An 18462-nucleotide genomic window follows, 5' to 3' on the forward strand; every position below is an offset into this window, starting at 1 on the left:
GCTGGGACTGGAGAGCTGTGAGTAGTAGGAGGCGAACGAGAAGCAAAACTTTGCAGTCGAATGTGGCGGCAGTCCGCTATTATTTTGTTTTCTTATTGTTGCCACAATAAAGTGGAGAAAGCCATCAACAACTCATCTCCTTCTTTCCCCCCAACGTTTTTATATTATTATTTTATATGCACGAGAGCTGCCGAATCTGCCAAAATGAACATGAAGTCTGATTAATATTTTTTTTAAACAATCTCGTCAGATAGACAAAAACATAAAATTATGCACAAATGCCTGCATCTTCAAATCATGAAAATAACAACAGCCTATATTTTACCAATCTTGTAATCTCGATTGGTCTTGTCTCCATTCCATGACAGGTAGTCTAGGCACATTGTTTGCATCCTGATTAGCGTCTGGCTAATACATGTTAGGTCAAACATAAAATTCCAGCCTCCTCTTCTTCCTCCAACTCTTCAAAAACTTGGATGTCCTCCCTTGCGCTCGATCTATCGCTTATAGCGCTGTTTGAATCGTTGTTTGAAGGCCTTTGTAGAGCGCTGCCATCGCTGTCCTCGGTGTGACGTATCACTTCCGGGTTCGTCCTCTTGTGGAATGCTCTGAATGTAGAGTCAAAAGAATGTCAAAGTATCAATTGAAGAGAATGTTTAAACAGTCAATAATTCAGTGTTACATGTGTGAACCGGTGCAATGATGTTTTTATTATCTTTTTAGGCTTATTTACTTATTGATTTATTTTGTGATATTGATATGCATGTACAGCATGTACAGTTTTGAATTATATGGAGGTGCGTCTTATGTATAAAATTCATTGTATTTTGAATGTGTAGGGGTGGGGACCTTATAAGCTATGCTTCTTCTCACTCCTTTTCAGCTGTTTTGTTATTATTTTAATTACTACATTTTGTATGGATTATTTTGTCTTAACACCTGAAATCAATCAATCAATCAATCAATCAATCAATCAATCAATCAATCAATCAATCTATCTATCTATCTATCTATCTATCTATCTATCTATCTATCTATCTATCTATCTATCTATCTATCCATCTATCTATCTATCTATCTATCTATCTATCTATCTATCTAGGACACACCATCCATCCATCCATCAATCCATCCATTATCTACCGCTTACTCCGGGGTCAGGTCACGGAGGCAGTGGCTTTAGCAGAGAAGCCCAGCCTTATCACTTAGGACACACTTGAATACCAAATGATTATATTGTGGCCTACATGACCAAAAATGTGATGTCCACGTATGTGGACGCCAAGTCTTTATTGGGTGAAGTTTTTAATTACAAGAACTAGTCATTTGCATTATACAGGAGTGAATACTGAATTGTTACATCCAATTCCCAAGACATTTACAGCATTGCCAGTGTAAAAGAAGGCGGGAGTAAAAAAAAAAAAAAAAAAGAAAAGAAAAGAAGCCACATCAGAATGTAAGACAGGCAGTGTTACCAAAGGGTTGCCTTCTCATTAAATGTGACATCACACTCTGTGACACAAAAGATGACCAAATAGACAAACCCAACCCAATATATATTAAAAACATTTTATTTATGTATGTACAGCGTGTTTTTTTTACCCTCAAATTTAACAAAGATATGTAATTCGCGAAATAAAAATACAAAGAAATATTTTCAATTTTGTGCTGTGTTTGAACGGTGGCTGCCGGTGGCGATAAAACGCCCACCCGGAGCACCTGATGGCGTCATCGGCGCCTGGAACGAAGAAGAGAGACGATGGTTGCCTGCGAGGAGAAGCTATTCAGGGCTGTCCTCGAATAACCTGATAGAACGTGTCGCTCAATGTGGCTGTATCCATGCACATTTCCATCGGGAAACAACCTCGTCTAGCTTTAGGTAGCTTTTGTCGTTTGGGGAATTATGGAGGACGACTGTTTGTGCGAGTACGATTCGACGTGGGACACGGAGAGTGATGGAGAGGAACCAGTCGGAGATGGCCAACCTCGTCGATCCAGGACTTTAGTATCGGTAAGTCCTTGATTAATTTTACAATTAAGTTTGACTTTGCAGGGTGATTCCGTCGCATTAAATCAGGTGACATGGCTCGACGCTGCTGTTGGTGCTATGCTAATAATAGCTGCTAGGTAGGCTAGCTGGCTATTCACGCTAGCTTCTACTCTCCTCCCCGTATCGGCTGTGCCATATTTTATTCGTTTTGGCTTTTAATTAAGCGTATTTATAGAATAGTTTTAGTGCGAACTTGCAGTACGTATAAACGGCATCAACATGTACAATACTACTGTAACGCTGTGTGGACTAGAAAGACGTAAAACGTATTTAAATCTTCACCACTAAAGTAATATTACCCAGGAAGAAATTGCTATATCCTCATGCATAATTTGTATGCATGTACCCAAATAATACCTACACACGTATAGCACATACAGTGTATACATACAACCACATGCACATGGGCGTCCATTAGAGGGAGTTGAGTGGGCCAGGGTCTTTAAGTGGTGGGTGAGGTTGAGTTGTGGTATGTTAAGTTAAGCTTGATTTATTTATTTATTATTTGAATTTGAATTTATTGTCATTGTCATCATCATCATCATCATCATCAACATTAAAATCAATTTATTTATACAGGCATGAAAATCTCTCACCTTTTTAGGGGGGGGGGGGTCGTTTGTAGGCATGTGCCAGTTACCTTCACGGATTACCATGCTATGAAAACGTCGCGGTTACAAAACCACTAAAAATTTCCGTCATACAGTAGTACGTATTCGTTATTTTTCATGTGTCGAAAATGCAGCCAGAATTACCTTGGCGCGGCAGCGCTTACCCCTTCCCCTGTTTGATGCTGCGTGTGTCAGTGACGCTATTCCAGCAAACCCAAAAACAAGCACTCCAAACGCAAGGCGTAAATTCTTCAATTTAATGATCTCTCAAATCGTGGTAACTGAAATATACCAAATGAATACATTTAAAACGTTGTACACTCGTATTTTTCCACATGTGAGTAGCTTCAACAGTTTAGCTTCATGAAAAAGTTCGTCAAAAACAAAACACACATTTTCCTTTCAAATTCAATACACAAAGTTACTAAAAACTTACAAAGACGAATGATAGGCAAGGCTTAGCTAGGACAGCAACTTCATTGAGGTTAATCACAGCCGCAGAGAGAGAAACAAGCTTGTATGCGTGGAGGGGAAAAAAAAAAAAAAAACATCGCTAATTGCGACAGATGATCTTGTACTAAGCACAAATTCACATTCGCTGGAGGAGGTAAAGTATCACTCCCAATTGTTTTTAGATGAATGCATTTGCCAGCATATTGAATTTAGTGAGTAATTGTTTTCGTTTTCATATTTTGTGGTATGACAAAGTTACTGCCGTTCGTTGCAGCTTGCGTTGAACACTGCCGGAGCGTCCGGTGAAAAAATAGCTCCCGTTAAGGTAGCGTCAAGCTTGTGTATTTAACGGTAATATAAAAGCAGTGTTGTCAATAACGCGGTATCGAAATGCGTAACTAATCTGATTACTTTCTTTCAGTAAAGAACAATCTAACGCGTTCATTTTTCTAAATCAGTAGGCAGGAGATATACTACAAACGGCTGCATTTGCACACTGGAAACACAGCCATTACTTCACATTTTTGTCCAGTAAAGATAACAAAAATATCCCCGTGCGCTGCATCTTTGCGCTGGCTCAAAAAGACTCTCGACCGCTAAAAGCATCCAATTCAAGCACCACTTGGAATTACAGCACAACAGGTAACACGACAGCCAGGACTTTATGATACTGCTCGTGCTCAATCCTCGGTTCAAGCTCAGTTGTTGTTGAGGGTTTTGAAAGCTTAGGTTTAAAGAAATTCTAAATATCCATCTTGCCTCCTCAGCTGTAGTTTTGGCTAAGCAATGCAAACGGCTGTCTCTAAGGTTCTATAGTCACATGATCTGTTCGAAAAATAATTTGGACCCATTATGAAATACTTTGAAGGATTCCTGTTCATTTTATTCATTTGTGTTGTTTGTTTTATTGCTCTAAAACTTTTATAGACAACATTTTAAGGGCCATATTCAATGGTCTTTATTTTAAAGGGGAAGTTCAGAATTTTTTACATTAGGCTTAATCTTTGAGTTAGCCGGGGTTTAATTAGTCGTTGGAAATGATTTGAACAAATTCTGTGCATTTTGACAGTTATTTGTTAGTTTCAGGGCTCCGGAGTGGCTAAGCTAGCGCGAGTCAATGGTGGTTGAAATCAACTCCTTCAACTAATTAAACCCCCGTTAACTCGAATATTAAGCCTTATGTGAAAAATTAAAATGGTCAAATTCGCCACATGTAGGACGTTTCGCCGACGGCGGACATTTTGGCAGAACTCCGGAACATATTTCCTCCACACCTTTCTCACCTTTTTAACCCCTGACCCATTTTCATGCCTGTTTATAAGATATTTCATTCGTTTAAGAAACTGTAGACATCATAAATATTCAGGGAAAATATGTTGCTGTGAAAGTCTAAGACCACATCAACGCACCAATTTTTTTTTTTTTATAAAGGGGAAATAGTTCATTCATTGTGCTATCCTGCCAGCAGGAACAGGGAAAAGTTAAGTCTTCAACCCTGATAGATGAGTGAGGTCGGACAGAGGAGAGAGGGAAGGTTAACAGTCAGCAGCTAAAAGAAAAAACTGTTTTCTTCAATTTCAAAACCCTTTCAATTGATGAATAGCCACACACTCCCACTCACTGGTGGTTGGCGACAAGCAACTGTTTGCCTCTGCCATTGTTAGCTGTCACTGTTTAATTTGTTGTGCGCCTCTTTGCATTTAGTGTACATTCAATGTGCGAATACTTTTTCACCCCATCTAGGGCAGCAGCTATCGATTATTTTAGTAATCGATTAATCTATCAACTAGTTCAAATAATCGAGTAATCAGATTAAGAACAGTTAATGCGTTGCATTATCAATTTTAGGAGATATAAAGCAATACAAAGGCTTACTACGATTGCATTTTCAAAAGAGCACTAAATGCGAATACAAAATAAAATTCCCGAGTATGCAGAATTGCAGTTTCATTTAACAATAAATTGAAATACCTGAGCTTGGTCTCGAACGCTATAAAAAATGGAGGATCTAAGCACAACCAAAGAAAAATTGGATAGCTTGCATAGCAAAAATCCACAGCTTAAATGCTATAAAATGCTAACTTTTTTTTTTTTTTTTTCCAAAGTTCTTAACTCGTTCAAACACATATCCCCACAGAAAATGGCTAAATATATAAAAATATATATCGCTTTTTTTTCCTAATCTAATTACTTGATGTAATCAATTAATCGTTGCAGCACTGAAGGCAAGTGGTTAAATTTGGTAATTAAAAGAAATTTAATCCCATAAAGATCTGGCGTCCACATTGGTCACATTTTATTGGTAGTTCATGTAGGCCCCAATATCAATTGGTTAATATGTACAGTAAATGTAGGTATATGTGTGGGTGTATGGGGGTATGTATATGTATGTATGTGTGTGTGTATAAAAAAAAAAAACTAGCTTTACGTTAGCTTCATGAAAACCACTGGAATGGTGAATTTTTAGTAAAGTATTTGATCATCACCATTTCTGATCTATTTGTAGTTATAAATGAATAAAATCACAGTATTTTTCATGAAAATGTTTTTAAAATTTTATGACGCAATTTCATTTCCTGCCATGGTGGTCCACAGCGGCATCACACGCCCAGAAACATGAGGGCGGCAAAAGACATGCAAAATTACAGACGAGGATACCCTGTAAGTGCTACTGTAAATATATGCGCTCTCATCATTTAACTCAATGTTAACTAAATGTTCCTCTGACAGAATCTTACAGATGATGATTGCTCAGAGGACAAAATGAACAACTTGCAGTTCTACCTCAATAAATTCCCATCTGCACCTGATGGTATGTTATTTCATTCAAACTGCAATAACCTATTGAAGGTTTGTGTAAAAAAGTGCCATATTCTTGTGTGATGCAGAGTTCTACATTGAATCATTCCTCAAAGAATGGAAAAATGACTACAAAAGGCTGGAGAGAGTTCACTCATACATTCAATGGTATGTGCCATTTTCTTGCTTATTAAACGTGCCTAAAGCGTTTTGTGTTAACATTGCCATAAACAACCCCTAGCACAAAGTATGGAATCGCCAGTCTCGGACGAGCACTCACTCAGACATTTTATCATGTAGAACAAACTCTGATAAAAAGCTTGAAAAAATAATGAATTGGTTCAAAAGTGCAACTCCTTAGCATTCAGAAACAATAAAAGAAATGAATAAAAACATTGTGGTGGTAAGTAAATGTAACTTTTTATAGAGCAAGTGCAGGGAAATACAGTATATATGCCAAACAAACAAAGAAATATCAATCCGAACACATCTCTAGTATTTGTAGCACCACCTCTGGCTTTTATGACAGCTTGCAGTGTCTGAGGCATGGACTTGCTGAGTATTCTTCATCAATTTGGTGCCAACTCTCTTTGATTGCAGTTGCCAGATCATCCTTGCAGGTCGGAGCCTTGCTGGGGACCATTTTTTTCAATTTCCACCTCAGGTTTTCAATAGGGTTTAGATCTGGGCAATTTGCAGGCCGTAACATCGACTGGAGTTTTAGCTCTGTGGCATGATACATTGTCATCTTGGAAAATGACAAACATATTTTCAATTGAAGGGATGAGAAAGCAGTCTAAAATTTCAATGGAAACTTGAGCATTTGTTGAAGATTTAACCACAGCCAGACATGCCTGACATGCAGCCCCGTATCATCAAGGACTGAGGGAATTTTGATGTTTTATTCAGGCAGTCATCTCACCCGAACGGCACCAAACAAAAGTTCCTGCATCGTCACCTTGTCCAATGCAGATTCTTGCCTCTTGACAAGGTGATGATGCTGGAACTTTTGGAACTTCCTCAGAATGGAGTGATTCCATATGTATTTCCCTACACTTGCTCTATAAAAGTAACATTTAAACAACCACAATGTTTTTTATTCATTTCTTTTAATGTTTCTGAATGCTAAAGAGTTGCACTTTTGAAGTAATTCATTATTTTTTCAAGCTTTTTATCTGAGTTTGTTCAACATGATAAAATGTCTGAGTGAGCGCTTGTCCGAGACTGGTGATTCCATACTTTTTGCTCGGGGTTGCATATTGCCAAGGCTGCACACTTACTTTTTGCATTGGTTGCACTTGTGCGCCTAAGTTTTTTCTTAAGGTGCACAAAATGTAGGCGCACCCACATTTTTCATTGCATCACCTTTAGCGCCATACTTTTGATCACTCTCCATAACACTCATATGATTGAGTCCACTCAAATTCACTCACTTTTGGACACTCACGTTTCCGAGAACAGCCTCTTGACAACGAAGATTGACTAAACCATGATAAACACATTTTGCCCTTGATCATAGCGCTACAGAGCCTTCACTCGCCAGATAAAAATTACAAACCTGTCAATCATCGTTAACTTTAAAGCAGAAATGTGAAGTAATTTCATAACATGCCAAATAGGGTCACAATTAAAGTAATTAAACATTGTCCAACAAATAAAGCATGAAAAAATAATTTATATGTTGTATATTTGACAAAATAATCGCGTTTCCGAAGTTCGAGTCTGAAAGGGGACGAACCCGGAAGTGATACGTCACACTGAGAAACGGCGATGGCAGCGCTCCATACGGCCGCCATACAAAGCCCTTCAAACAATGATTCAAACAGCGATATAAGCGATAGATCGAGCGCAAGGGAGTTTTTGAAGAGTTGGAGGATGAAGAGGAGGTTGGAATTTTATGTTGGACCTAACATGTATTCGCCAGACACTAATCAGGATGCAAACGCTGCGCCGAGACTACCTGACATGGAGACAAGACCCATCGAGATTACAAGATTGATAAGATATAGGCTGTTATTATTTTCATGATTGGAAGATGCAGGCATTTGCCCATCATTTTATGTTTTTGTCTATCTGATGACATTGTTTAAAAAATAATAATAATCAGACTTCATGTTCATTTTGGCAGATCTGGTAGCTCTCGTGCATATCAAATAATAATATAAAAATGTTGAGGGGAAAGAAGGAGATGAGTCGTTGATGGCTTTCTCCACTTTATTGTGGCAACAATAAAAAAACAAAATAACAGTGGACTGCCGCCACATTCGACCGCAAAGTTTTGCTTCTCGCTCGCCTCCTACTACTCACAGCTCTCCAGTCCCAACGTCTCTTAAACGGATCGTGCATAGTGTCTTGTTATGAGCTTTTTGTTGACAAAGGTATCGAACACACGACGTGCTGACAACTTTGTTTCTTTATTAACACATGGAGCTAACAGTACGAACACAGATTGGGGCTCTCGGCAGGAAGTGGAGTCTAATGGCGTGAGGAAATGTAGTTTTTTCACACAAGCAAACCGATTACAAAGCACCACTTCAGTGTTGTCCCGAGACTACATTTCCCATGATTCACTGCATGACCTGCACGCTCGCTGATTCGCTGCGAGACATTAAAACCAACACGCTTGTTCGTCAACTGTCACCTGTCAGTGGCTCTCGTAAAGCACAAACTAGAAGGCTATCAAGCGATCACCGTGAAAGAAACGCCGAACCGTACAAATGCAATGCAATGCTTGAAGCATGAAGGTGGAAATGCATAATACAAATACAAATAAATGTGCACAAACTCACCGGCGGTGTGTGTCTCTTACGGCAACGTGACCGTGAATTACCACAACGCCGACCCGCTTATATGCACATCCACACCCCTTTCCCGATTGACAGTGGATTAACCCTTTCGGACAAGATCGTAGATGAAGCACTATTTAAACACGCTTAACCTAGCGAACGCAACAACAACTATGATCAGGGATTGCCACGAGTTAGCTTTTGGCTAACGTCGCTAGCTTCTACGGTTCATTCCACAACAGTTGGCAGCTCTGTTTTGACAAAGTCATCAGTCATCTATCAAAAAAACCACACTTACTTTTTGGCAAATCCTTGATCATAAGCAGACCGGTTAAGGAAGCAGGCATCTTCGAAGTGTTTGTAGCAGAGAACACTACTCGATGATGGCGTGAAATTCATTCGCTTCGTGCGAACGAAAGATGTCCATTTACGTGCCCTGCTATCCTTTGGCCACTCATACAACTTTTCGTTTGAGTGAGAACAAAACATCGCCACACACCGCCGTGGCATCTTACCGAGAAGCAATGCAACAAACAATACTGTTCTATGGAGGACTTCCCTCGCACTTCTCAGTGTGACGTAATTTCCGAAGATTGCCGAAGAAAAGCTTTTTCATTGTCAAGGGCGTTGCTATGGGTTAAACAAAGAATCTGGAAGGGTTGCGTTTGAAAAAAATTACGAAAATATGCTTATAATTGTTTAGCCATTGATATTATTCAAAACCATGGTTGCCCAACCTTAGTTCACATTTCCGCTTTAAGTAGCAAACGCCAGCTGCCTGCTGACCAAGAAAAGCAGGAGTGAGAGTGAGAGTGGCTGTAAAAGTATGATGCAGATTTTTTTTTTTTTTTTTTTTTTAATTCAAAACACAATCCTTTTCACCCGATTCTGATCCTCTGAAAAATGGTGCGATTGGCACGATTTCCGATCACGTGATCGGATCTGGACATCCCTAGTATGTACTGTAACTTTCAATATGTGTAAAAATGCTTGTAATATTTGTAAAATTTGAATAAATATTGCAATTTTTGTACTGAATATTTGCCCAATCACTTTAGCAAGAAACAACTTATTTGTTTCAGTGGGCCACATATAAAATGTTGTGACAGACACAGACTCCTATCCCACCCTTTGAATTTGACATGTACATTTGAGTTTACTATGTAATGTTGCGGACCGTTTATAGTATAATGTTATCTTCTTTCTGCTTCATCAGGCTTTTCCCCCTTCGTGAACCAGGGGTCAATTACATGGCTTCTGAACTCACCAAGAAGGAGATTGAGGTGAGTGTCTCATCGTGGAAGTAGTTGATGAATCTGTCAATACTTGGACTTTTGACTTTTTCTTTTTGACTCGGATACAGGCATTTAAGAGAAATGAGGATGCCAAAAGAAGACTTGTGGAGTCCTATGAACTAATGTTGGGCTTCTACGGTATCCGTCTGGTTAACAAAGAGATCGGCGAGGTGACACGAGCAGAGAATTGGAAAGAGCGCTTTGGGAACCTTGAGCGGTAAACCCTCTAACGTTGTCACGTCATTACTAAGTCTCTGGGTGCTCGTCTCATTTTCAACTGTCTCATCCTTAATAGGAACATGCACAACAACCTACGCATCACACGAATCCTGAAGAGCCTCGGGGAGCTAGGCTTCGAGCATTTTCAAGCCCCGCTCGTGCAGTTCTTCCTCGAAGAGACTTTGGTCAAGAAGAACCTCAGCAATGTTAAACGCAGCGTACTGGACTATTTCCTGTTTGCCGTTCTGGATAAACAGAAACGCCAGGAGCTGTTGCGCTTCGCCTACCTTCACTTTGAACCCAAGGATAAATTTGTGTGGTGTCCCAGAAAGATTCAGAAACAATTCAGGAAGGCAGAGAAACGATCTGAAGCAGTCGGAAATGGAGACGGGAAGGATGATGTCTACTCAAGGGCTAAAAGCAAAGATGGAGAAAAAGGGCTTCCTGTCAAAGAGGAGGAAGTGGATAACGCCGGTAAGGCGCAGAAGCAAATGGAAACGAATGGGGACCAAATCACACTGCCTGAGCTGTCCGCTCACCCCAAAGGAGATAAAATGACAATTGGAAATGGGAATTCCGAGTCCAATAACAACAGCTTAGGGAAGAGCAATGACTCAAACGATGAAGATGACGAAATGGAACAGTCGCCCACTCCTGACACAGTGACCGTTACAGGTGAGCTCAGCGCAGACATCAAGTCTAAACCTACCAACAGCTCACGGTGCGCCATTCAGGAAACTGACCACGATATGCAAACAGATGAAGACATCAAGCCAGAGAAGCCAATGAAGAAGAAGAGGGAAGATGACTCTGTAACACAGAGCAACGGCGCTAATGCAGACGTGAGCGGCGGCCAGGCAGAGGTAAAATCTGCCGGTGACGTAGTCCCCCTAATGAGCTTGCCTGCTCGAATGCTTCTAAAGACTTCAAAACCCTCAACCTGCCTGTCATCGGGGCGGGAAGAAAAGATCCCTAGGACCGATTTTACTAAAGTGCCAGACAAAGGGTTGCGTATAAAGTCCAATAACAACAGCTTAGGGAAGAGCAATGACTCGATCGATGAAGATGATGAAATGGAACAGTCGCCAACTCCTGACACTGTGACAGTCAAAAATGAGCTCAGCGCAGACATAAAGTTCAAACCTACCAACAGCTCACGGCACGCCCTTCAGGAAACTGATCACGATATGCAAACGGATGAAGACGTCAACCCAGAGAAGTCATTGAAGAAGAAGAGGGAAGAGGACTCTGTATCGCAGAGCAATACCGCAGTCGTGAGCGGTGACCAGGCGGAGGTAAAATCTGGCGGTGACGTAGTCCCCCTAATGAGCTTGCCTGCTCGAATGCTTCTAAAGACTTCAAAACCCTCAACCTGCCTGTCATCAGGGCGGGAAGAAAAGATCCCTAGGACCGATTTTACTAAAGTGCCAGACAAAGGGTTGCATGCAAATGGCAGTGTCCATAAAAACAGAGATGAACTGACAATTGAGAAGAAGGTGGAAGATGTTGACATGGAGTCAAACCCCTCGAGTTTAGACCCGAACGTGGGTAATACATGAAAACATCTCGGGGCCCAAATCCCTAATTTCAGTCAAATTGACCATCTGTAAGCCACTGCTGGGATTGTTTAATTTTGAGTGAAAATGCCACGACTACAGTCAAATTACATTCAGAATCTGTCATGTCAGTCTGGCAGAAGTGGAACGGTCTTAAAGCTTGAGGCCCTGTGCAGAAGCTGTACTGTACGTAAAAATACATTTTTGAAAAGCTGGAAAAATAGTATTAAATAACATCAGCCTAGAAAACGGATTTTTTTCTTTAATCACTCGTATCGCACTATATTCAGTCAGTTCAATCGGTACAGAACTGTGGCTTTATTTTTGTTTACTGCACAGCTTTTAGTCCTACAAAGGGAGTAATACCTGTGAGAACACTAACCGAAGTGGTACAAATGTATACAATCACATGCTTGCACAGTTGAATTTGGTGTAACCAGCATATGGGACCCAAGTGTGAACACAACCCAAGACAAGCTAGTCGGTCCAAGTGCAGAAAGCCTCTTTGAATGCATGCTGTTTTCATAATTCATAGTTCATTTTCTAAATCCGACTTTTTGTCACCGGTTAAATGTAAAGTTTAAGTCTTTAGTTTACAAGTGCACCAGCATAAGAAAAATACATATTTGGTTGATGCTAACAGAGACTGTAACAATTTACTAATTGGTTACAATAAGTCATACAAAATTTGTAAATCATTTGAAACAAGTGAGTCTAGAAAGTAAAAATACATCATAGAGGCAGCATTAAAAGGGTATTTCTGAGGATCCTTTTGTTTGTATTATGTCAAAATAAGTTAAAAAGCTAAATCCTTTTCTATACCACTTTGTTTATTGTTTTATCATTCTAGATGTTTTTGCACTGAAGATTTCGAAGTTTTTTTTTGTTTCCCCTCTGCAGGCTGTTTCTATGTTGATGCTAAACTCCACACAGATTGTCACAAATGTTATCTTTCAGTAATTATGTGTGCTTCACTCTTGTTGGAATTTGAAGTTTGGATAGCAGAAAGCCTTGCCAAAAATGTGATAGACTGCTTGATTGTATTAAAAACGTTTGTCTTTGCGTCAGGATTGGCAAAGCTTAGTTCAAATATATATTCCTTTTCTATTATTATATTGGAATATGTTTGCCAGGGTGCTTGTTTTTCCCCCTTCAACACTTGAACTTGTGATTCAATGGTTAAAAAAATATAACTTAAGTTCTTTCTATGTGACATTTCCTTCAGCTGAAAACCCAATTGTTTAAGAAGAGAATAAAAGATATTTTCTGACAAATTGGCAGAACTGATCTGTTTTTGGATCATGTCTTGTGGACATCCCTTGCAATCGCAACAATTTTATTTCACTTGATTAGCTTGGCACACTTATCCTATTTGGATGCTGCCTCATTCAAAGCAAAAATAACCATTGTCGTTTCTCTGCCAATACAATGTATTTAATGAACAGTCAAAATGTGCTTGAAGGAAAGATGTCTATCACAAAAATGTGGTAGATGCCCACAAAAAATTGAAATTTGCACACACCTGCCACAATTTAAACTGGGGAGTGGGGTGTTTTTGTTTTTTTTCGTGTCTTATTACATTTAATGTCTGTTTTACTGTTGTCTGCATATGTCCAGGCAGAGATTGATTGAAATTTTTGAGTGGCGCTTTGTATAGACGCCATGTAATAGAGAATAATTTTTTTAATTACGCCAACAACACATGAATGCTGCATCCATATTTCTGTGTGTGTGTCAAACTGCCAGTCATACAATCGGCGGTGCAAGTTACACCTTCCCACCTGTTTTTACAGTTTAGTGCCAGATAAACTGCCCATCCTTCTTGTTTGTTTTTACTGCTGTGTTGATGTTTGTTTGGTAGGCTATAACTTTTAGTGGTTCCTAACTGTCGACCAACTCTAATCCCAACCCAAAGACATTTGCAAAAAAATCTTTCATGAATATGAACTAAGGCTTATGACAAATGTCAATGAGTGTCATTTAGTAAATTATTTCACTTTTGATACAATCTTGACATTTTTTCGAATGTCTTTGGGTTGGGGTTAGTTGGTTGACAGTTAGGGACCACTAAAAGTAAGCTTTACCGCCTATTCCCAATAAATTGTGAATTTAAATGGTTCAACTTTACTCTTTACATTTCAGGCAATTAACTGCGGTAAACTACTCTGGTTGCAAATTGAAGTAGCAGATTAGCAGAAGTGGGTAGAGGGCCCAAAAACTTAACTCGAGTAAGAGTAGTGTCACTTCAAAATAATTACTCAAAAGTAAAAATAGTCGTTCAAAAAATGTTCTCAAGTACAAGTAAAAAGTATTTGATGAAAAGAACACTCAAGTAATGAGTAGCATTTTGAGTAACTGCTTACATTTTGTTTTTCTTTTCAAACAGTGGTATTTTTTTCTCTCAAGTTATGGACTATTGTTATAATGACACTGTACAATAGCCCATTACATAACCACATTAAGCCAAAGAAATACAAAAAAAAATTGAATTCCGACGAGAGAAAAAAATGAATAAATGAAGCATTATTCGTCCAAAGAGCATGACTGCCATCTGGTGGTGGAAATGGCTCTGAGTTTTGAATAGAGAAGCGTTCCTTCATAATTCCTATTTTGAAATTCAAAGGATTATATCTCCGGTTTTCCGTGGTCAGTTGGTGCTAAAATAAAAACTGGGAGAGAGGGTAAAATCCGCGCTTTCGAGTCATGTTGAGGGCAGTGCTCTATATCAAATATTTCATTTTTTACAGTGCTTAAAGACACCACATGATTGAACTGGCTTGCGTGAAGGTAGAACGGCAAGTTTGCGTCTGACTGGTATCATGGAGTCGTGATTATTGTTGGGACGTCTCATTGATGGAATCAGTAGCGCTAGCCCGGTAATACAGCAGGCACGTCTCTACTCTTAGCATCGCTGCCAAATATACAGTGCCATGCAAAAGTATTCGGCCCCCTTGAATCTTGCAACCTTTCGCCACATTTCAGGCTTCAAACAAAGATATGAAATTTAATTTTTTTGTCAAGAATCAACAACAAGTGGGACACAATCGTGAAGTGGAACAACATTTATTGGATTATTTAAACTTTTTTAACAAATAAAAAACTGAAAAGTGGGGCGTGCAATATTATTCGGCCCCTTTACTTTCAGTGCAGCAAACTCACTCCAGAAGTCCAGTGAGGATCTCTGAATGATCCAATGTTGTCCTAAATGACCGTTGATGATAAATAGAATCCACCTGTGTGTAATCAAGTCTCCGTATAAATGCACCTGCTTTGTGATAGTCTCAGGGTTCTGTTTAAAGTGCAGAGAGCATTATGAAAACCAAGGAACACACCAGGCAGGTCCGAGATACTGTTGTGGAGAAGTTTAAAGCCGGATTTGGATACAAAAAGATTTCCCAAGCTTTAAACATCTCAAGGAGCACTGTGCAAGCCATCATATTGAAATGGAAGGAGCATCAGACCACTGCAAATCTACCAAGACCCGGCCGTCCTTCCAAACTTTCTTCTCAAACAAGGAGAAAACTGATCAGAGATGCAGCCAAGAGGCCCATGATCACTCTGGATGAACTGCAGAGATCTACAGCTGAGGTGGGAGCGTCTGTCCATAGGACAACAATCAGCCGTACACTGCACAAATCTGGCCTTTATGGAAGAGTGGCAAGAAGAAAGGCATTTCTCAAAGATATCCATAAAAAGTCTCGTTTAAAGTTTGCCACAAGCCACCTGGGAGACACACCAAACATGTGGAAGAAGGTGCTCTGGTCAGATGAAACCAAAATTGAACTTTTTGGCCACAATGCAAAACGATATGTTTGGCGTAAAAGCAACATCGCTCATCACCCTGAACACACCATCCCCACTGTCAAACATGGTGGTGGCAGCATCATGGTTTGGGCCTGCTTTTCTTCAGCAGGGACAGGGAAGATGGTTAAAATTCATGGGAAGATGGATGCAGCCAAATACAGGAACATTCTGGAAGAAAACCTGTTGGTATCTGCACAAGACCTGAGACTGGGACAGAGATTTATCTTCCAACAGGACAATGATCCAAAACATAAAGCCAAATCTACAATGGAATGGTTAAAAAATAAAGGTATCCAGGTGTTAGAATGGCCAAGTCAAAGTCCAGACCTGAATCCAATCGAGAATCTGTGGAAAGAGCTGAAGACTGCTGTTCACAAACACTCTCCATCCAACCTCACTGAGCTCGAGCTGTTTTGCAAGGAAGAATGGGCAAGAATGTCAGTCTCTCGATGTGCAAAACTGATAGAAACATACCCCAAGCGACTTGCAGCTGTAATTGGAGCAAAAGGTGGCGCTACAAAGTATTAACGCAAGGGGGCCGAATAATATTGCACGCCCCACTTTTCAGTTTTTTATTTGTTTAAAAAAGTTTAAATTATCCAATAAATTTTGTTCCACTTGTTGTTGATTCTTGACAAAAAATTAAAAATTTATATCTTTATGTTTGAAGCCTGAAATGTGGCGAAAAGTTGCAAGGTTCAAGGGGGCCGAATACTTTTGCAAGGCACTGTATATATATATATATATATATATATATATAATATGTAGAATAAAGAGGAAAAAAGTAGCGACTCTTGTGTAGCCCAAAGTAGCTGAGTAAGAGTGGAGTTTTTTCTTCACTTATCTACTCAAGTAAAAGTAAGAAGTACAGCTTAGTAAACCTACTCACAGAAGCACATTTTTCTCAAAAAGTTACTCAGGTAAATGTAACGGAGTACATGTAACGCGTTACTACCCACCTCTGCAGATTAGCTGCCGTCTTTTAGCAAACTGGCTATGAATACAATGACAATTATGTGCGATTTGAGTGAGATGCATAGGTGGAGTTTTGACTTTTGGGCCAGGGGGGGCACAACATGTTGATGACCCCGAAATGCAGTGTCAGCAATAAAATTAACTTACAAGAATATTTGTAATAATAAGTTGACGATGAGCGTTTTTTGTTTCCCATCATTCTTGAGGGGAATTCTAAATCAGGCTGCTAAGGCAATACTTTTCGCCAAGATCATCAACCATTGAATATGGTATGCCCACCGGTGTCGTGCCCAGTCAAAAATTATATCCCCTGGGCGGAGCCATATGGAGGTAGATTTGTGTCTTTATTATTCAATCCAAAAAAAAAAAGTTGCTTCAATCAAAATATATATTTTGAATCAAAAAGTCACTTCAATCAAAAAGATTGTGTTTGAATGCAAAAATAAATTTGAAACTCAAAAAAATGCATGTGAAAGCTATTTTCTTTGATTTTTAAAAAATTTTTTGATTAAAGCAACTTTTTTGCTTGAAGTAATGTTGATTTGTGTTTTGGCCAAATTTTAGCTAAGCTAATTTGCTTCACAAATATATATTTTCAAAAAGAAAAATCACTTTAATCAAAAAAAGACAAATTTCAATCATAGAAAATGTTTTTGAATGTGAAAAACTAATTGATATTGAAAAATCTGCATTTGAACACTTAATTTTTCATTGAGAAAGTTTTATTTGATTGAAGTAATCCTTTTTGTGTTTGGGCCATATTATGGGTAGGACATTTGTGTCTAAATAATTCAATCCCAAAAAAAGTTGCTTCAATCAAAAACATATTTTCAATGAAAGAAAAAAATCATTTGAAAAATAAAATTGCTTTCCCCTATTTTTTTTTTTTTTTGTTGAAAATTATATGCAAAGCAAATGACCGTCTAAGGTGCTAGTCACATAATCTGTTCGAAAAATAATTTTGACCCATTAGAAAAATATATTTTATTGTTCATTTCATTCATTTTTGTTGCAGTTTTATTGCTTTACAGCTTTCATATATCATGTAATGACACTTTTCGGCCACCGGGGGGAGGCCCCCCCCCAGGTCCCTCTTAAAATCCGCTTATGGAAAGAGGCTCTAACTCAAAAGCTTTGTCTAATATTGACATAATATGAATATGTGGTTTTCAAACTGTATCAATATTGATATTTCTTGTTATTTGTTTATATGACCAAAATAAATATAATCAATCTGTATGAATTAATTGAATTAATCTTTGGTATATAACCTCTAACAATTTTTTATGAGTGCTCATCATCATTTCCAGCTGTTTTACAAGCATTTTATCTGTTATTGCAGTCCCTGTTATCTGTAACAAAATATATATTTTTTTATTTGTATTTGACTCAAACACTCTTGCAAATGGATATTAGAAAGTTATTTGCTCTTAGCAGGGATAAATCAGCTCGGAGGATGGGAGAGGTAAGCTAGATAAACCACCTAGGCAACATATACCACTTTTAGGTCAAAACCTACCATTTGAGAAAAACTGATTAATTGCATAACACTTACAGTGATACTGATTCTGTCCAAAGTAGAGCAGCAGAGTGTAGAAAGAGGTAAAGGAGGGATGGAAGTGATGAGCATGAGCAGAGGTGAATTGAATATTCGGAATTTTGATTGGCTGAGAAACAAACAGAAATAACAATTTTTTTTACAGAAACTTGTTTGGGTTTGATTATATAGTCTAAAGCACTATTTCTGACTTTTTATGATAGATAAGTGCTTTTTTTTTTTTTTTTTTTTTGCTCGCTTGCTAGTGCCCTGCTGTGTCCCAGTATTGTATTAGGTTTAAGTCTAGTCACTAGTGACGCCCCTGTCTATCACCGTCATTGGCAGTGAAACATGATCACTCAATGGATGAAATGGAG

At 38.9% G+C, this 18462-nt stretch overlaps 1 protein-coding gene across 1 annotated transcript; it reads left to right on the forward strand.

Annotated features, from left to right (window-relative positions):
- Positions 1-1739: 1739 nt before the first annotated feature.
- Positions 1740-14034, forward strand: ogfr (opioid growth factor receptor). Its single transcript, XM_057826772.1, has 7 exons — positions 1740-2011; positions 5710-5775; positions 5845-5926; positions 6003-6081; positions 9916-9982; positions 10063-10211; positions 10290-14034. Exons 1-7 carry the CDS (start codon positions 1904-1906, stop codon positions 11770-11772), a joined length of 2034 nt encoding a protein of 677 aa, XP_057682755.1. The 5' UTR covers positions 1740-1903; the 3' UTR covers positions 11773-14034.
- The last annotated feature ends 4428 nt before the right edge of the window (positions 14035-18462 follow it).

Source organism: Corythoichthys intestinalis, chromosome 2, assembly GCF_030265065.1.
Source record: "Corythoichthys intestinalis isolate RoL2023-P3 chromosome 2, ASM3026506v1, whole genome shotgun sequence".
Classification (NCBI taxonomy): Eukaryota; Metazoa; Chordata; class Actinopteri; order Syngnathiformes; family Syngnathidae; genus Corythoichthys; species Corythoichthys intestinalis.